Below are 22,022 nucleotides of genomic sequence, written 5' to 3'. Positions count from 1 at the left end.
GTGCGAATTTTGTGTCGAAGGTCAGAATTTAAATTTATGAATTTTTACATGGCAAAGCTTCTTGTACCGCAAATGGATTTTTAAAATCAATCATAAATAATCGGATTGGAGTTTTATATAGGAATTGCATCAGAGTAAAGGACGATAGAAAACATTTTAAGTGGTTTAAGAAATTATAATTTCGTAGATTTGTCGAAAGAAATAAATAGAACTAGTGCTGCATGGCATCGTGCCTTAAGGCAAATTGCTTGAACTTCCCGTACTAAAAATTAAAATTCTTTAAAACAGCTTTAAAATTTATTTAAAATTTAATTATTTGAGAAATTAAATTTTTGAGAATTTTGATATATTGAAAAAAAAAAATTAACGTTTTTTGAGAAAAGAAGTTTCTTTTTAATTTAGATACTTTTTGCCCCGTATCTCCGAAACGGCTGGGCCTGCCTTTGCCAAAAACGAATCCCACTTCTCCCTATCAATAGGAATCGAATGTTTTTTGAATTATTCAAATCGGCTAATTCGTGTTTACAAAATCGTCGACAAAACTTTGTATCTGCACACATCAATTTTTTCTAAGGTATGCCAAAATGTTCAGAAACCTTTAAAACGTGAAGATATACAAAAATTTTCATCTTCTATTTTTGGACGATTACTATAACTTACCTTACGAGAAAAATATAAAAGTAATTGAATTCTAAAAATGATGAATTGATGGTAGAAGTCTTAATATTTTTTTTGTTCTCAGATATTGAATATATGTTTCTAAGAAAAAATATTGTTTATCAAATATTCTCGACGTTTTGAAGGTTTCTGAACATTTTGGCATACTTCAGAAAAAATGGATGTGTGTGTGTGTGTGTGTATGTATGTATGGATACAATTTTTCGTCCACGTTTTCGGGCGTACGGATCAACCGATGTGAATGGTTCAAAAAACATTCGATTCCTGTCGATAGGGAAAAGAGCTGATTAGTTTTTGGAAGAGGCAGGTCCAGCCGTTTCGAGGATACGGAGCAAAGAGTGCAGAAAATAAAAATCGACTTTTTGAGAGAACGGAGTATCCGTCCGGGAGAAGTGTTTATTAGTTTTTTGCGAGGGCAGGCCCAGCCATTTCAAAGATACGGAACTAAATGTGTAAAAAATGGCAGTTTTTGAGAGAACTAAGCGTCCGATTTCAATGATTCAAAGAACTTTCTGCTTGTCTTAACAAAATAATTGATTTTGGAAAAAAAATTTTTTTGTTCCATTTTTTTTTTTTTTTTTTAAATTTTTTGTATATCGAAAATAATTCAGATTTTATTTTTAATTCTGACTATAGTTCTAATATACTTTAAACAAATAATTTCAACTTTGCAATTTAGTTTATATAATTCTTATAAATATTAGACAATGTTACAATATTAATAATAATCTATTTGAAAACATTCAGTATTCCTCGAACATTTCGTTAAGGTACGGGAAGTTCCAGCAATTTGCCTTAAGGCCACGATGCCACCCACCCCACTAGTTATTTATTATATAATAATGTATAAATATTTTGTCTGCATTTAACACGCAATTCGATGAAGAATTCATTGAAATTTTAATGAAAGTTCCAAAAAATAAACCTTTTGTAAATTAAAAATAGTGAATAGATTTTAGACGTTCACTTTTAATTTAATTGAATTAAGTAAACATGGATGAGAGATATAAAATAATTATATATATATATATATATGTATATATATATATATATATATTACGTATATATTTATATTTATATTCTATTAAATGTACATAAATTTTTAATAGTCTGACATTTGGATGGATTTGGCAAATCTATGAATAAGGTCATCGTCGCAGCAATTTCCAAATTACACAATATTTCTGTGATTCTAAACACATCAACTGGACACATAAATAAGTAGACATTCTATCATTTATATATATATATATATATATATATATATATATATATAATATTTAGGAAGAACATTATTCACGCCAAACGGTTTATGTATGATGTCCATATAGAAATATGATCTCATACTGAATATTTCGTTATAGAAGTTGAGATTAGATCAAAAAGATTGTCCAGTTGCCACTTTTGGAGTAATTTATGATTAGATTGCAATTTAGATAATTTAATTATAATAAAGCAAAATTAGGTGTTGATTAATAACGATTTTTTAATTTATTTAACCTTCTATACTTCTGGATAATGTTGCTTTAATTCCAACTATTTCAAGAGGACTTACTGTTCAGTTGCCAATTTTGGAGTAATTTGTTATAGGATTGTATATTTGTAATATGGTAATAAAAAACAGATTATTATTTTGGTTCATTAAATTTTAATTTTGGGGAATACTCCAACATGGACAACAATTAGTTATTCCTACTATATAAATTGCTAATGTGACTAATTGTTTAATTTCTAATTTCACAGTGATTCATGATGAATTTGCACATTGTTTTATTTTAGAATTTTATTTAATTTTTAGCCTTCGCTTCTATATTTAAAATATATACTAAAATATGAATACCAATTAAAATGTGGATTAAAATATTTAAAGTATACTAATTGTCAAAGTCCAGTAATCAATTTTGAAGCAATTTATGATGCGATTGCTAAAATTAGGTGTCGATTAATAACGATTTTTTAATTTGTTTAGCCTTTTCTATTTAAAGAAGAGTAAATGTTCCGTTTCCAATTTTGGAATAATTTAGAATGATTCACAATTTACTTCTCAAAAAAGCAGCAGATACTTTAATTGGATTAAGCTTTGTCGGTTTTTATACTGATTTTGTGAAGAAAATTATAAAATAAACTAGTGTTGTATGGCGTCGTGCCTTAAGGCAAATTGCTGGAACTTTCCGTACCGTAACGCATTTCGTTCAAGAGAATGATGAGATAATCAAGAAAAATTAAATGTTTTCATATAGATTTTTATAAATATTGTAACATTGTCTAATATTTATAAGAATTATATAAACTGAATTGCAAAGTTGAAATTATTTGTATAAAGTATATAAGAACATAATTAAAATTAAAACCTGAATTATTTTCGGTATACAAAAAAAATTTTCTTGTAAAAAAATAGAAACAATTTTTTTTTCCAAAAGCAATTATTTTGTTGAAACAAGCAGAAAGTTTTTTTAAATAATTCAAATCGGACGCTTAGTTCTCTCAAAAACTGCAATTTTTTACACATGTAGCATCGTATCTTCGAAATGGCCGGGCCTGCCTTTGCAAAAAACTAATAAACACTTCTCCCAATCATTACTATTTGAATGTTTTTTTTAGATAATTCAAATCGGATACTCCATTCACTTAAAAACTGAGTTAACATTTTTGGCAGTTTTGCCCCTTAGCTTCAGAATTGCTAAACCTGCATTTGCAAAAATCAGCATGTCTCCTTATCAATACGAATCGAATGTTTTTTGAATTATTCAAATCGGTTGATCGGTGTTCCCGAAATCGTCGACAAAATTTTGTATCTGCACACATACATCCATTTTTTCTAAGGTACGCCAAAATGTTCAGAAACCTTTGAAACGTGAAGATATATAAAACATTTCATTTTCGATTTTTTTGCGATTACTATAACTTGCCCTACGGAAAGTTAAAAAAGCAGCAATTGCTTTAAATGAATTAAGCTTTGTCGGTGTTTACAAAATAATTTTGCGGATAAAATTATAAAATTAAAAACATAAGTTTTGGTTAAAACCGGCTTTTAATGTATCAATAATACCTGAAAAAAAATTATAGAAACTACGAATAATATAGAAATCATATCAATAAACTTACGTTTCTTGCACGGCACAAATGTTTCATTTGTTTTATTATTTTCAGAGTAAAATATTTTCCTGGTTTAAGCATTTTTCATTAAATCAAGATTTGTACTGCAATTTAACCTTTAAATCTAATGATCTCCTCGTACCGGTACGCATACAATCAAAGATCCCTCGCACGTAACACGACGACCAATCACAATCGAGGGAATGACAAACAGTTCGGGCGTAACGGACTTCCGTTGCGTTTTCACATATTTACTCCCTAGCCTAAAGGAGTGTTACTTCAAAAATGTATCCAGATTGATTAAAACACGGTTACAAATATATAGATGATAGACGTTTGCTGCCATCAAAAAAAACAAAAAAAAAACAAAAAAAAATTGTACTAAAAGCTCCCGGAATATAAAATACTCGGTTCTTTGCTTATTGTTCTTTAAAAAAAATTTAAATTGATTTTAATAGATATGTATGCATACTTATATAATTATATAATAGGTTTTAAATATATTATATAATTGATTTTAAAAAATAATATAGCCCTTTGCTGAATATCTTGTTCTACTATTATAAAAAAAATACATTCATGTTTAAGAATTATGCATGAACAACCAATATGTAATTATTTCTCAAGTTATATAATCCTTGTCGACTTTAATTTGTGTTGTCGTACTAAATCGGTTAAAAAATCTATCAATAAAATTGAACAGTCAAAAACTGCTTTCCAAAATTTAGAATATTGGTATGTTTTTCAGAGTCCGTAGTTTTTTTAGGAGGATTTTCATATATATTTACATAACTTCTCGCAGGGTAAAAAATCGATTTTTTTTTTGCATATCTCTACGTTTCAACAGTTTCTGAACATTTTGGCATTTCTTAGAAAAAATGGATGTATGTGTGTGTGCGAAAACAAATTTTCCTAGACAATTTCGAGAGCACTGATCAACCGATTTGAATGATTCAAGCATTCGATTTCTATCTATGAGTAGACGAGGGAATTTTGACAAAGACAGGTCCAGTCGATTCGGTCGAGCAATAATGTAAATGAAGACTGTTTTTGAAAAATCGAACTATTATATCTGGTGATTCAAAAAATATTTTACTTGTATAGGCGGAATAAATAAATTGATAACATTTGTCCGAAGGCAGGTCTATCGGTTTTCGATAATGCAGAAGAATTTAAAAAAAATGATTTTGTTGGTCAAAAGATTGACTAGTAATTATTAGACAGGTAAGGTAAGAAGGTAGGACAGAAGAAGTCAGAGATTTTTATGCAACTTGCCTAAAGACCAAATGCCACTTACACCTAGTTTTGACTATTTTTTCATCTTTTGCCATATTTAGGTGAGCAGCATTTTTTTCTTGCACCGCAGCAATACTATGTATCTTAATCTTTATGTAAATCTGAAAACACGGATTTTGTAATAATATTCAAGACAGAGCAGACAAAAAATAATGAATCGATTAAATAAACATAAACAAAAGTGAAAAAAACGCATTAGATAAAAAATGAGATGTTGCGGTTCAAATTTACCTTGGCATTCGGAATTAAGATAAATGAGCTTTAGATTAACAATTTTTGTCAATTAATTAGCGCATCAGATAAGTGAACAAGTTTTTTTTTATGAGAAATAAAAATATGTATATTCAATGGAAATATCTGTTAGAGATTAAAACTTATGTTTATTATAGAAAAAAATGTTTCCGAGTGCAAATAGCATTTTTACATCAAACTAAAATACATCAATTTGAGATGTTCATTGACAAATGCAAAATTGCAGCTGAAACATACTTTTTTCAATTTGTGTGTCAGGCGATTCAGAATGAGTCGACGAGAAAAGGTAAAATTAGCAAATCAGATTTTCTGGAAAAAACAGAGTTGTCTTTCAGGAAATTGATTTATAAAAACTGTTAAGATTATTCTTTCAAGAAAATTTGTTTTCAAAAAACTTTCCTTGCAAATGAATATTATTATTAAATTTTGAACAGGAAAATTGACAAAATGTATAATATTAAAATAAAATAAATTAACATATTATTATTATACTTGGTGACACATGATATCGCCCACAATCGATGATAAACCAATTAAGATATCAATAAATATGTCGTAAAGAGAATTCGACAGACAATAAATATTTCATATTTATTATAGATCGATTAATTTGAATAAATAATTTTAAAACGAACATAAGGAAATGCAAGAGTTTGTTGACTTTAAATAATAAAATTATAAAATATTTAACAAATACTTTAAATTCTAAAAAACTTAGTGTTAATTTTATATCACCTCGCGTTATCATCACTAAAATTATTAATTATCATAACAAATATTATTGAGCAAACCCGTCGAGCATAATTAATACATTAGAATGTAAACTTTAATGTATCGTCAAAATATTTGAAAAACATTAGCAATAATTAATAAGCATAAATTTAACATTATTTTCAATAGAACCTTTTTCTCATATGTCGAAGGTCAGTTTAGCCCTCCGGCTAAGAGAACGTAAAAATTTCACTAAATTATGAGAACGATTTATTTTAGTTCACTATAAATATTGAATTGATAAACTGAGGATAATTAGCGGTTGAAAAAATAATTAAAACAGAATTATATATTACCATTTCAAAAGAGTAATTTTTCATTTTATAGGTACTGAAGTTTTTTCCAGTTTGGAAATAAAACTTGCCAGATTTACAGATGTTTGTGTTAATTTTCAAAGCTTTTATAGATCCGACAACTTTTATATCAATAACAATTAAAATTAATATGATCAATTATAAGATTATTTTAAACCGTGAACTTAAAAATTTCAAATTGTCTAGCCAGAGGGGTCAAAAAATCATCGCGCAATATTCAAATCTTGTTTTTAAATGGACCGAACAATATTTGTTTTCAAAATTATGAAAAATTTGGAAAACTCATGGGAGAACTGTTTTATATGTTATCTTCTATATATATAAAAATAAATCGGGTTTTCTTTCCTGACGAAATAACTCCAGAACGCACGAACCGATTTCGACGACTTTGCATTCGTTGGAAAGGTCTCGGGCTCCGCAAGGTTTATAGCTAAGGAAATTAGTGGTGCATGGCATCGTGCCTTAATGCAAGCTGCTGGAACTTCACGCACCGTAATTAAAAATTCGAGTAATGACATTAGTGGGAAATATCAGAATTATGCATGGTTAAGTCAACGAGCAATTCTTGCCGCAAAGAATAATGATGTACCAATGATTCCGACTGGTCTTCCGTTTGACTTCAAACGATTGCAATTTCCAGTTCGCCTTGCGTTCGCAATAACAAGTCGCAAGACCAATCGCTTGTGCAGGATAAATTTCAAATAGATTATTTAGAAAATCATTGTTTTTCACATGGCAGTTATACGTTGCCTGTTCACGAGTTGGAAAACCATCCGCTTTGTTTGTGTTAACGTCGGACCAAAAAACAAAAAAAATTGGTTTACCAAAGAGCACTTCAATGAAACATATAATTTGCGGATTCACTTTCATTTACTTAGAGAAGTTCAACTAAAAAACACTTCATTTTTGTAATCGAAATAAATTCATTACTGTTGTATAATAAAATCGCATTTTTCCTTTTCAAATATAAAACAGACAAAAAAATTCTTCATCTTTCTCACGAAACCATCTGGTGGCGAAACGGAGTTCGTCGGGTTTGCTAGTTACAAATAAAAAACATGTTTCACATTTGATTTACACCTCTAATTTTATATTTATACGAATTAAACATAATTTTTAAATGCGGGCATCATAGAAGCATTTTGTGGGCGACTAAGATTCGTTTCTTCAGTTGGGAAATACTCTAAGTGTTGAAAAATCGTACAAAACCAGTTAGTTTCGTTCTGAAAAAATCGAATAAAATATAAAAACCTCAAGTAACCTCATTTTTGCTAACCCATTTTAGTCACAAAGAAGGCCTCAAATTTAATTTACTGAGATTTTGCCATCAAACTACTTATTGAATATTTCTATTATATTTATTAATAGATTGTACAAAATAGTTTTTTATGTTAGATCATCTTAGCAAACGTCCTTGCTTGAAAAAAATTGTGAACATAACATCATTTTTGATTTCTGTGACATTTTAACATTTAAACGGTAATAACTCACAGATGACTAAACACATTCTAAACATTTTGACTGTTTTATAAAGCTCTTTTCACATTAAACAACGATAATAATAATAAATATAATACTAAACTATTGGTGTTAAGTAAAATGCTGCTTTGTATTGCTATACAAAAAGTTTTATACCTTCCATAATGAAAAAAAACTTAAATTAATTGATGACCTGGTTTTAACTTAGTTAATAATTAAATAAGAAACAGCATTGAGTTACTGTTAGTTATTATTTTGGCTAATTTTTTAAATTTAAAAAAATAAAATAAGTAAATTATATTATTTGTAATGTATTATAAGCAAGCTAGAAATTAAATTTAATTAAATGTAGTTTTTGCTTACTTAGTAATATTAAATTTAAATTATTTTATTTTAATTCAATTCAATTAAAATTTGATATACTATAAAATTATTATCATTATTTTTGTGTGAAAAGAGTTTCAATCGTTGTCCATTTATCTCAACACCTACTTTAGAATATTTTTTTTATATATTGTGGGTCGAACAATAAAATTATTAAAATTCAATAACTCCAAATTACATATTTAAAGTGAGTCATTTGATTAAATTGCGTCAATTTAACGCATATTTCAAAATTGAAGCCCGAGGATGTAAATCTATTGAACTTTAAAATTTGAATGACAAAGCATCATACTGATAATTGGAATATTGTGAGGAACAGATTTTTGTTGTGAAATTATTTGAGTATTGTAAATATATTATTTTTATTTGATAATAAAATTAGTAATTTTATGTATCACTTTTTGAAATAAAATTTGATTTTAAAATAAAAAATATGGGGCTAGTAAAAGCTTCAAGTTGATGTCATTCGCCCAATTTTTGCCCTAAAATTTGCACATCAGAGGATTATAGATTGTCTTAGATCTCTGTAAATCTCTTGAAAATTTGATCCTATATAAATCAGATTTATATTAATATTAATTATATTCAACGACTTGACCATTTTATAAATGGCAACCCAAACGTCTTATTTTTATGTGATGAATTTATTATTACAATTTCTGCAGAACTGAAATTTTTAACTTCCCGTAGGGTAGTTATAGTAATCGGCCGAAAATCTAAAATGAAAATTTTTGCATTTCTCGACGTTTTGAAGGTTTCTGAACATTTTGGCATACATCAGAAAAAATGGATATGTGTGTGTGTGTTTTGTATGTCCGCATATTTTCGTTCACGTTTTCGGGCGAACGAATCAACCGATTTGAATGGTTCAAAAAGCATTCGATTCCTATTGATAGGAAAATGTGCTGATTAGTTTTTGGCAAATGCAGGTCCAGTCGTTACTTAGATTCGTAGCAAAGAGTGCAGAAAATACAAATAGAGTTTTTGAGAGAACGTAGTATCCGAATTGAATGATCTAAAAAACATTCAATTTGTAATGATTGGGAGAAGAGGTGATTAGTTTTTGGTAAAGACAGGTCCCGCCATTTCGAAGATACAGAGCTAAATGTGTAAAAAATGGCAGTTTTTGAGTAATCAAACGATTTGAATGATCTAAAAACTTTCTGCTTGTATTGACAAAACAATTGCTTTTGAAGATAAAAAATTATTACATCTTTTTTTATTTTCCATAAAATATTTTTGTAATTTTGGATTAAAAATTCTAAAATTGACCCAGGCTTAGCACAGTCTGTACGCCACTCTGGTACAAATTTTCGTTTTTTCAATTTTGTGTAATTTAGGCAACTATTTTTTTTTTTTTTTTTAAATTGAATTCGAAATGAAATAACGATTGTTGTTCTGGAGATAAATTGATTCATGATTTACATTTGATTGACTCAGATATAACAAGATAGCAGAAATAATGATAGTTACAGTATTTGCAATAATATATTTGAAAACGTTTAAAATTTCTCGAATATTTCATTACGGTACGGGAAGTTCCAGCAATTTGCCTTGAGGCATGATGCCAAACACCACTAGTTTTTATGATGCTGCGAAGCTAAATAAGGTCAAATTTAAGATTTCCCATAAATTTGTTACTTCTATAACTTAAATAAATCACTAATATCCTGAGTATCTATTATATAATTCTATCACAAAATAAATAAAATAAAGCATTCGCCGTCTTTCACAACAAGAAATGTCGTCTTCATTTTCTGAAGACGACACCGTCGATTAATATTCTAATTATAGTTTTAAATGGATTTTAAATTTCGTTCGAAATGAATAAAGAAGCCGCTAATGATTAAAAAAAAAGTGTCAACGAACGTTATTATGAGATCGATATGGAGAAAGTTTGTGGATCGAATTTGTGAATGAAAGTCTATCCAGACATTAATTGCAAATAAATTTGTTTGGATTAGGAATTTACCAGAATGGTGAAATATGGTTTGCAAAATTGTATTTTTGCTAAAATGCAAAAATATGCATAATCGTAGACAGAAATATTATATCCGGAGAATGTAATACAAATTTATCCAGAGTGTTATTTTGCCTTAAGGCAAGTTGCAAAAACTTCCCGAAATGCGTAATAATTGACTTAAACGACCGAAATTGAAACTTAGATATTTAGATAACATTTTCAGTCGAAAGAAAATATTTTTATTAAGGATTTTTGACGTAACATTCAAGGTGATGGCTGGTTAAACATTTTTGAAGTGAAACTTCTTTAAGCGCGATTAGGGTGTAAATCCATACAAATGTAACGGAAGTGCGTTACGGCAGATGAAAGTCCATAAGATAAGAGTTGAGTGCCAATGATTCGTCGTTCGCTCTCGATGATATCATTTCTGTACGGGTCGATTGTGATTAGTCGTCGTGTATGTGAATAGAGATCTGTCGTTGTATGCGTACCGATATCAGCAAGAAAATCGGCATAGATGAATAAACATTTTAAAGTTACATTGTATAGCGGTACAAATCTTGATTTAATGAAAAATGTCTGAATCAGAAGAATATTTTACCCTGTTCCTTTGAAAATAATACAACAAATTAAAAATTTGTGCCGTGTAATAATTACTAAACGTAAGTTTATTGATTAGATATTATTTCTTTATTATTCGTAGTTTCTAAAAGTTTCTAAAAGAAGTTATTAAAATGAAAAATACTGTTTAGGCAAGACGGATATTACAGCTGTTCAAGGAATAAGATCATATATCAAGTACAAAAATACAAGCGGTCAATGAATGTATGTTAATTTTAATTCATAAAGTTTATCAAACACAATTATTACATGATAAGTGAAGTTGCGAAAACAATATTCCTTTAGGCGTTGTTTATCATAATCCACTGTGTGAACGAATATTATAGAATTTATTAATTTGCAATTACTACATTTCTCTGATGAAGATTCATTTCTAAATGCTAATTACAATGACAAACCGATCATGGCATATTTGAAGTATGGCTTTAATTACATTATTGTTTTTAAATTTTATACATATTTTCAATGCTATAACAAATATATAATTTATAATTTATCATTATATAAATGTGTATAATGGTTGACACTAATAAATGTGTGCATCACGAGTGTTATTACCATATTACTAATAAACATTATTCAAAATTCTTATATGATGTATTTATTTTTACTTACTTACTTATCTTGTACAGTAGCAAAAAAGTTATACTCAATTGCATGTGAACCTTACGCGCACTATTTTTTGTCCCCTACTTTCAAATATCGTTGTCTAAAAATTCTTAACTTGTTTTTGACTTTTCTATTACCACAAGCAACACTAAGATAAACTAAAATTCCTATACCTGTTAATTTTAATTATTATTACAAAATCCATTATAATTATTTCAATCAACACAAACCTTTCTAAATAATTCAATCTCATTCACGTAATCTGTATCTCTAAAAACAAGATCTCCAAATTTAAAATTAAAATTTGATTCGACTTTCCATAAAGCACCGGTTAATTATACAAAAACTGTGCGTAACACTAGACCCACATTTTTTTCAAATTTATTGCGATCTTTGACAAAATCGACATGAGTTTATAAAACAGTTATGTAACTTATATAAATATTCGGAAGTAGCATCTTTAATGTTTATATCGATTGTGTAATAGGATGCAAAAATTATGCAATCCGGAAATAAATGAAATATTGATTTTGTATCTTTAATATATTTGTATCTTTAATATGATAATATGAAGTACATATCACGATGTATGTCATCAATGTACTCCTAAACTGCTGAACCGATTTTAAATTTCTATGACTCATTGTGTGCATTTATAACCAATTTAGGTTATAGGCAATATTAGAAATCTCTGGTCATATTCAAAATAATAAAATTACGAAAAAATCAACTAATTTTGACAGTTACAAATGACAGTTATCAATGGTTCTGAAAACCGAGATAAATTGATTTATGATTTGCATTTGATTAGAATAAAACAAGATTCCAAAAATATTATAATATTTTTCACAATTCATAGTCACACACATTCAAGTCAAAATATTATTAAATATTTCGTATTAGGATGTTTGTCCTTAATGTACTCCTAAACTACTGAACCGATTTTAAATTTTATTGGTTCATTGTGTGCATTTATAACTAACTTAGGTTATAGGCAAAATTAGACATCTCTGGTTATATTCTAAGTATTAAAATTCTAGAAATTTCAATTAATTTTGACAGAAAATTGTGATTTACTATATCTTTTGGACCTTGTCGTATCTGAATGATAATAAGAACCATTATTTAAGAATAGGTTTAAATTCAAAACTAATTTGTAAAATATAGGTATAATCTTACCTTACCTCCTACATCCAAAAATCAATCTTGAATAATTATTTCACAGCCAAAGAATGTCCTAATTTCCAAATTTCACATTCCAAAATAATTTCAAGTATCCAAAAGAATGATTTAGCACAATAGTTGAAATACCAATTCTTGAACTTTTACCACTTGATTTTATCTGAAATAAATGAACAAGATCGATTAGAATAAGATAGAACTGATTTTATAAATTGGAAATGATATTTAAAATTGCATCAGACACAAAAAATACTTATCTTATAAATAATTTCTATAATAATTTCTTAAACCTTATCCTTAATAAATATTATTTCAGGCTACAATTAGAAGCTTTTGTTTCCTTGTTTATTGGAAAATCCTTAATTGGTCCATATAAAAATAATGTCTTGAAATTGGAAAAAACCTAAAAAAAACATAAAATGTCAAAACCAAATCAAAATTTAAAAATAACAATGATATAAATCTTACCTTTTAAACCCAATCTGTTTAGATAAAAGCTTTCTAGATGTACTATATATATAAAAATGAATGGACATTGTTTATTGAATGTATATGAGCAATATTCCGAAACATAATTACATAAAAATATAGTTGTTATTGGCTAAAAATTATATTCCAAAATTGATTTGGAAGGCAATTATTAGAATTGAGAGTCTTTGTAAGTAAATTCTTGAAATCCATGTAGAACATTTATTAAGTACATTTTGTTGCTGAATATTTTAGGAAAGTTCTTAAAATTTTTTTCAATCAATGGAAATGCTGAATGAAATATATACATTTGTTATTAAATCTTTCAATTATTTTATACTGTATATTTTTAAATAATTGTCCAATATATTAAAAAAAACTTGCCTGATGTTACTGCAACTGATGAAACTTTGAAGTAGCGAATAAGAATGTATATTTTTTATAAATTTAGTCATATATATAAATATATACATATATAAATGTATACATATATAAATATATACATATATAAACAGGGTGTCCCAGAATTCAACGTCAAGATGAAACCGGGTCCTAAAAAAATATTTAGAAAAAAAATTACCTCACGTTGTTTGAAAATTATGAGCTTTTAAGTTCAACCTAGAGCTTTGGTGAAATTATGACCATTTTTCGGTTATTGTGGTTAATTTTTATTAATTTTGCTCATTTAAACTTTGGAACAGTAACAATGAATAACATTTCTAGGACCACAGTAAAAAATAATACCACAATGTCCCAAGTTTTCAAGAACTAAGACTTTTTATCCTCCTTTAAAAAAAACGTACTAAAGTGTATCAGCAAGTTTTTGATGGTTTCATAATAAAAACGAATAGAATAAAAAAAAATAAAAATCTAATAACTCACTAATTTTTTCTAGTGCTGTGTTGTCCTGGGAAACTTTGCTGAAAAAACCACAGCTTGGAAGTAAATCGAAAATCGACGGATTTTCAATACAATAGAATTTTTTTTTATTATGAACAGAGTGAAGATTTTTGTCAGCAACTCTGTTAACATAATAATTAATGAATCATATATAATAATTGTTAAATAAAATAAATAAATGTAATAATAAACTATACAGCTCTTACATAAATTCATTCAATAAAAAATATATATAACATAACTTTGTAATATCATTTATAAAAGAAGTTACACTAGAATGAGTTCCAGAATGCCAGATTCATGTAGAAAAGCTTCTAGTATTTGTTTCTACCTAAGACAAAAATAATTTTCAAAATTTCATATTTTTTTCATCAAGTACAAATTTCTATTCGGAGCTTTTAATATTTTCAGTTAAAAAAATTACATTTATTTTCATTTTCAATTTTTTAAACAATGCATTTAAATTTGTGTATAATAATAAGTTTTATTTAATAACATTTTTTATATGACTTCATCGATTTAAAAAATCCCTAAAACCTTTGTAATGAAACTTTGTAATTTCATTTATAAAAAACAATCTACAGTCGAATTAATTCTAGAATTCTTGTAGAAAAAATTTTAGCCTTTGACCTTTGAAACAAAAATAATTTTCATTTTTTTTTTATCAATTATTTTTAATTCTATGAAAATTTCAGCTTCAAAAAATAGATTTGTAATAATAAATTGTAATAGTAAATTATAAATTTTTTAAATAACTATATTGATGAACAAAATTCCCTAAAATATAACTTTGAAATTTCATTTATGAAAAACTAACTAATGCTACACTCGAATTAATTCTAGAATTCATGTAGAAAAACCACAGATCAATTTTGTAAATAAGACATTGAAGTCTTGATTAAGGAAAATAAATTATAACAAAAAAAAACGTAGAAAAATTCTAGTGTTTAACCTTCCAGACAAAAATAATATTCAGAAATTCATATTTTTTTCAAGTAGAAATCATATTTTCAGCTTCAAAAAAATAGATTTGTAATAATGAATTATAATAATTTTTTACATGACTTCATTGATTAAAAAGAATCCCTAAAACATAACTTTGTAATTTCATTTATGAAAAAAACATTTTACTCTAGAATAATTTTCAGAATTTCATTTTTTTCATCATAGTTTTTTCTATGGAGATTTTTATATTTTCAGCTTCAAAAAATTTGATTTTTTCAATTATTTATACAATACTTTTGAATTTGTGTATAATAGTAAGTTTTTTTTTAATAATATCCTTCACATGACGTCATCGATTCAAAAAAAATCCTGAAACCTAACATTGTAATTTCATTTATGAAAAATATTCTACAATTGAATTAATACTAAAATTCATGAAGAAAAAATTCTAGTATATGACTTTAAGACAAAAATAATTTCTAAAATTTCATATTTTTTTCATCAAGTAGAAATTTCTATGAAGATTGTTATATTTTCAACTTTAAAAAAATTAATTTATCCCATTTTTTTAATACAATATTACAAATTTTTATTTAATAAAAATTTGAAAAGAATATAAATAGAATAATTTATTCTGGGTTCATTTTTTTTTAAATTTCTAATTTGTTAATTTATACTTTCAAATAAATTTCATTAAGTTCTTCAGGATCTTTCATATATAATTGGGTACGATTTAATAAAAAATATCAAAAATATTTAAAATATATAATAAAATAAAATCATATTCGAATCAAACCTTCAAATGTAGTTACTTAAATAATGCATTTTTATTATATTTAACTAGGATTCCACAAAATCAATGATAAATATGGATCATCATCATCATCATTACAATAATAGACTTTCTTATATATTTATAATCAATTATTAATCAATTGCAGACTATTCAACAATTGTACATCATGAATAGTGATACATTTTATTTAAAAAAAATGTATGCATTTGTTATATTTTTTCAACACAAATATATATATATTATTCTGTTTATATATATTTATATATAGAGTTGTTAGTAATTGTGACAAGTAAAGCAATAATCTTATTTGTAAGTTCAAATACGACCATTAAAATTTTAGTTTTATGTACACAATATTACATTTTGATTTTTTGTGACAGAAATATTCAGATCTGGTAAAGGAAATATATATATATATATATATATATATATATATATATACTTTTAGATTCAGTATTTATCCACAAAAGCTACAACAATATAGCAGGTGCTTCAAAAAACCCTAAATAATCTTATTTTTAGAACACTGATGGCAAATATCTTATGAATTTCACCTAAAATTGACAAATTTACAAACAGATTGGTCAATTGGTGATGGTAATGGTGCAGATCTAAAAATTTCATCTAATGTAAAAGAATTTCTTCTACTGAAGGTAAAGGACGTCCATCCTAACCAAGTTCCAAGTAAGTATATTGTTTTTTTTATTCTAATTCGAAAACAAAAATGTCTACGACATTCGATCGAGTTAAAACCTTTGAATACTATCACATTCTACGAATGAAGTAAATAAATATTGTTTTCTCGAAAAAAAAAACGACATTTACAGTAGTTGACATAAATTCTTACACTAAAAACATTCGTACTGATTTGGAAAAAAAATTGGAGTTAAAAAATCCATTTTTTTTCTCCAAAATCCTCATCCATTCGCTAGCTACCAATTAAAAAAAATCCTCACAATAAATTTGCTTTGTACATTATTTTTTTAATATGAATATCGATAATATAAATACTATTTATCATTTTTTTTGTTTTGTTTTACAAACATTATCTTATGAAAAAATAAGACTCTTCTTTCATACGTTATTTTATTTAATAAACAACGTGTTAATATATTATTTAATTTTAATATATTAGATTCTTAACGTTTTTTTTTATGTAAATCCATCTATTTAATTTAATTTATTTATACATTAATGCAAGTGTTGTGTGTTGTTTTAAAAAAAATTATTTCTAGAACAAAGCTTAGAAGTAGATATTATTTTGTTGTTTAATGATTAATAAATATAATAATAATTAATAATACTTATACAAACACCTTTGATCAATTTTTCGGTAAGCCGGATAAAGGATATAAAAATAAGGTAAAAAAAATTTACTCTTTGATATATATATATATATATATATATATATATACATATATATATATATTTATATATATTATAAATTTTACAAAATCAAAATTTAGTTCGTTCCAAATTAAAAAAAATGCAAACTTGTCCATTGTTTGCGATCGCAACAGAAGAATGCAATTTATGAAAATAAAAATATCAAAAACTTTAATAAATAAACCCTTTCCAATTGCGAATTGCGAATTTAATACGAATTTTGTCGCCGGAGCGGTGGCATCCGAGTAGAAAGGGTTAAAAATAAAATATTCATAAAATAAAAAATACACAATTTTGATCCGTTTACATATCTTCTGGATAGTTTAAATCTCCATAAAAAACGAAATTTAACGAACAAAAAAATCCGGAAAGAAAGCTTGAAATAATCATTTTTTGATGGAAGAAAATTCAAATAAAAAAGTAAAAAAACTGAAAGATTTAAGTCTGAAATTAACACGTTTCAATTTCCACCAAAACAAAAGTATTACAGAAAATAATAACAAACTTACACCTGGAGTGGCTGAAACGTTTTTGAATGAAATGTTGATTGTTAATATTCCTGGTCAGCCTCCAAATGTCCTTTGCCAATCTTGATATATCCTTGGTCGACCTTGAAATGACCTTGGTTAACCTTGAAATGTCCTTGGTCAACCTTCAAATGACCTTGGACGATCTTCAAATGACCTTGGACGATCTTCAAATGACCTTGGTCAACCTGTGGACACTTCTGGTCAACCTTTGAACATTCTTCGTTTTGATTTCTCGTTGATGAAAATCCTGGACTATCTTATAACCAATAATAACACCAAAGATTTTAATTCAGTGAATTTATGATCCCAAAAGAAATTTTGAAAAAATCATCAATAATAACTCCGTGATTTGAAATTTAGTGAGATTGTGATCCAACAAATTCATGATGCAAAATAGCATTTGCAAAAATTTCAAGAATTTTTGAATTTATCCTAGATAATCAACAAAAACTATGATGATTAAAAATGACAAAATCTATATAATCATAAATCCTTATTCATTTATCCTTTACGAAAGCCAATTGTTTCCAGCTTACATAAAAATTAATCAGTGGCTTACAGGCGTCATAATATTATCATTCATACTCACTACCATCACTTTACTTCAAAATATATATGTATATATAATATATTAAGAACAAAAATGCACCAAACTAAAATTAATCACAAAAGGATTAAAAGTCAAAGATAATTTAAGGAAATAAATTATCATCTTGTTGAACCGAATTCATAATTTTCTTAAATTATATTTCCAAATAAAGTTGGAATCGAAATGATAAAATCAAGCAATAATTTTAATATTTAGTGCATTTTTATAAAGATTGTCAAGAATATTATTCGCATATAACAAATATTTAAGGTGTTGATGGAATTGGAGCTTTCTGGATCGCAAAAAATCTGGGTAAATTTACTAAATTGTAAAAGTTGTAAAATGAAAAATTAAATGTGTATAAAGATTTCTATGAAGATATTCGGTGGTACTTGCTCAGTAAAATTTTTGTTAAAACTATGTTAAGTCCAAGCTTTAAATAGTGTTTTCCTGATCAGCTGAATAACTTCAGAACAGGTAAATTTTTAAGTACAAAAAATTGTGAACAAGAAGGAATTAAATTTGAAGATTTCTGTAAAGTTGACCGATTGATTATTCTTGATCAGTAATACGAAAGAAAAAATAACTTCCAATTAAAATGTGTATTCAGTCAAGTATAACACGTTGACTGTCAAGGCAATATTAAAGAGTCTGTCCAAAAATGACTATTCGATTTTTTTCATATCGTTTCAGTAGTTGGCGTTCTAGAAAACACTGCACAGAATATTTGGTTGGCTGTCAACGTGTCAAAAGTTTGATTTTTCCAAACATGTATTGTAAATATGCACGAATAATATCCTCAACTATTCAATTTATACAAAAAATTATATGCTAATATATTAAGAAACAAAATTGTTATTCATATTTGACCAAATGGAGTAAACTAAATCCTGCACAAACGGAATAAAAGTCAAGAATAAAATATTTAAAAAAATCATCATTTTGTTGAAAATAAGTGTTGAACCAGGATTATATTTTATCCCAAATTAAGCTTGGGATAGTAATTATGAATTAAAACAATATTTACATTGTTTAGTGCATTTTTAGAAATAGTTAAGGATATCATTTGCATATAATAATATTTAAGGTGTTGATAGAATTGAAGCCTTAGTGATCACAAAAAATCTGGGTAAATTTACTGAATTATAAATGAGGGCTTTAAAATAAAAAAATTAAAAGTGTATAAAGATTTCTATGAAGATATTCGATGGTACTTGCTCAGTAATTTTTTTGTAAAAGCTATATTAAACTATAAACTATATTAAAACCTTTAAATGGCGCTTTCTTGATCAGCAAAATAACCTCATGACAGGTAAATTATGAATAACAAAAAATTGTGAACAAGAAAAAATTAGATTTGAAGATTTCTATGAAGATAACCAATTGATTATTATTGATTAGTAAAATGAGTTTGTTTCATTAAAAACTATTATAAGTACCAGATGTATTTTCTTAGTACCTAATATACTTTCTAATTTCTTTTTTGGCAAGTTATCCTGATTCAAAAAAAGAAATCCCAAGGAAAATGACTGATCAAAAAAATAAACAACTCACAGTTCAAAATTGTATACAGTCATGTGTAACACGTTGACTGCCAAGACAATATTAAAGAGTCTGTCCAAAAATGACTATTCGATTTTTTTTAATGACTGAACGAAAAAAATTAAAAAACTCCCAATTCAAAATTGTATACAGTCATGTGTAACACGTTGACTGCCAATGCAATATCAAAGAGTCTGCCAAGACAATATTAAAGAGTCTGTTCAAAAATGACTATTCGATTTTTTTTAATGACTGAACGAAAAAAATTAAATGACTCCCAAATCAAAATTGTATACAGTCATGTGTAACACGTTGAATGCCAAGGTAATATTAAAGAGTCTTGTCCAAAAATGACTATGTGAATTTTTTTATCATTACGAGATAACTCGTAGTTGTCGCTCTAGAAAATACAAAATATTTGGTTGGGAGTCAATGTACAAAATATTTGGTTGGGAGTCAATGTGTAAAAAAAATTAAACGTCCAAATTAAAGAGTTTGCAATTAAAACTAGATAACTCTTAGTAGGCGCTCTAGAAAGTAATGCATTATAACTTATTTGGTTGGCAGCCAACGTGTCAAAAAAACTTTTTTTTCCAAACATGTCTTATACATAAGCACGAATAATATCCTCAACTATCTCAAACCAAATAGCTTTCGTCATAAACTTAAAAAAAATCATCCACTCTCATCCACGCACCAAAAAAGCTGCCAGACACTTCCCCACTCAACATCCCCAATCTTAACCTAATTTTAATATTTATACCTATATATATAGCTCTAATTAAATTAAATTAAAAAATAAAAAATAAAAATTAAAAAATAAAAACACAATATTCGTCATCCCCTCTCAGCAACCACCAGTCCTCCTCCTCCATAGATTTTATTGAATAACGCAGCACTTGCATTTGGGTTTTTTCTTCAGAACCACCAGTTCGGCCTGCTGGGGCGTCGACTGTTGGGGCACAGTGCCCCTCTGGACCGCCACTGGTGAACTTGCACCCCCTTTTGCGGGACTCGTCGCCGCTGTGCCGTTTTTGCCGGTTGGGGATGAGGCGGTTGTCGCAGGGACTGCACTGGACAGCGTCTGGTGATAGATAATTGGAGGAAATAGAAGAAAGTTTGAGAAATTTTGGGATTTAGAAAAATAATGGTGATAGATGATAGTTGAATGATGGTTTGTGGGGTTTAAGAATGTTTGGTGTAATATGAATAAAATGGATGATAGTAGATGAAGAAGATGAAAATCTCATAAAATTCAATTATTAATATACTTAATTACAATCTCATCAGTATTGTTACAATTTCAGAAATAAAAATCGGTAAAATAATATTTTGAATAAGATAAAATAAAATTTTATTTACATATTCTTCATATTATCCGTACGAGTAGGTGTTGCAATTAATCAGACATAAAATAGAAAAATCCAAAATATATTTAGCACCCTTTAATATCATTCTATACAGTTCTAATTAAATTTAAATTTTTTATTTTAGAATAATATAGCATGCTTTTAAATATTCGCCTCATTGATGTTATATACAAATGTATTAAAGAGAAATAAAAAATATTTTCAAAATTTACATTACTATTTACGTAATATTATTTAATTTATTCCTAAATATTTTGCTTAAAATAATTACTAGATTTTGCCAAAAAATGTTTCATTTACTCTATTTTTTCTTGATAGCTTCTTGATGATGTGTAAGCAATGACAAAGTTGAATAATAAAAAAAATCTAGCAAAAAATAAAAATATAAGATGAAAAATGTTAAAAATATCAAAATATAAAAATTATTAAAACCATGTCGTTGATTTTATGATTTCGACTAATCTAATTTAGAGTACTCTCTTTTCTAAAATGAGAAGTACCTTGTTTTTTGTATATGTACTTTGTTTTGCAGTATCATTTTCTTTAATATTTTCGTGGCCGGAATTATTTCTGTGCCTGTCGACAAAATTATTGCAATGTTGGACGAATGAATGTAAATATATATGTAAAGCTTATATTTATAAACACACCAATAAAGATGATAAACATCAACAGTATAAAGAATGATACAAGAAATTTCAAAAAATATATATTTTAGATGTCCTAAAAAATTAAAATATGGGTTGAAAAACTTGTGTGGGTTCTAGAAAAACATACACATATAACATAGTTCATAATTATAAAGAGATTTGTTATATATTTTTTCAAAGTAAAATAATGGTTTAATAAGT

The 22,022-nt window shown here is 26.7% G+C and overlaps 1 protein-coding gene across 1 annotated transcript in view; it reads right to left on the bottom strand.

The window, feature by feature from the left end:
- Positions 1-17,690: 17,690 nt before the first annotated feature.
- The window catches only part of LOC113389568, a 118,880-nt gene continuing 114,548 nt past the window's right edge, over positions 17,691-22,022 (bottom strand). Inside the window, exons 6-7 of the mRNA XM_026626588.1 lie at positions 20,705-20,885; positions 17,691-17,926 (exon numbers count right to left, since the gene is read on the bottom strand). Of these exons, the coding sequence (XP_026482373.1) occupies positions 17,691-17,926; positions 20,705-20,885 (417 nt within the window). The remainder of the gene's footprint in view (positions 17,927-20,704; positions 20,886-22,022) is intronic.

The sequence above is a fragment of the Ctenocephalides felis genome, unplaced genomic scaffold, assembly GCF_003426905.1.
Source record: "Ctenocephalides felis isolate EL2017-DRISC unplaced genomic scaffold, ASM342690v1 CF-g0.4_SCAFFOLD_03573, whole genome shotgun sequence".
Lineage (NCBI taxonomy): Eukaryota > Metazoa > Arthropoda > Insecta > Siphonaptera > Pulicidae > Ctenocephalides > Ctenocephalides felis.
Note: the sequence above shows the minus strand (reverse complement) of the source record. Positions and strands in the feature narration are given on the sequence as shown.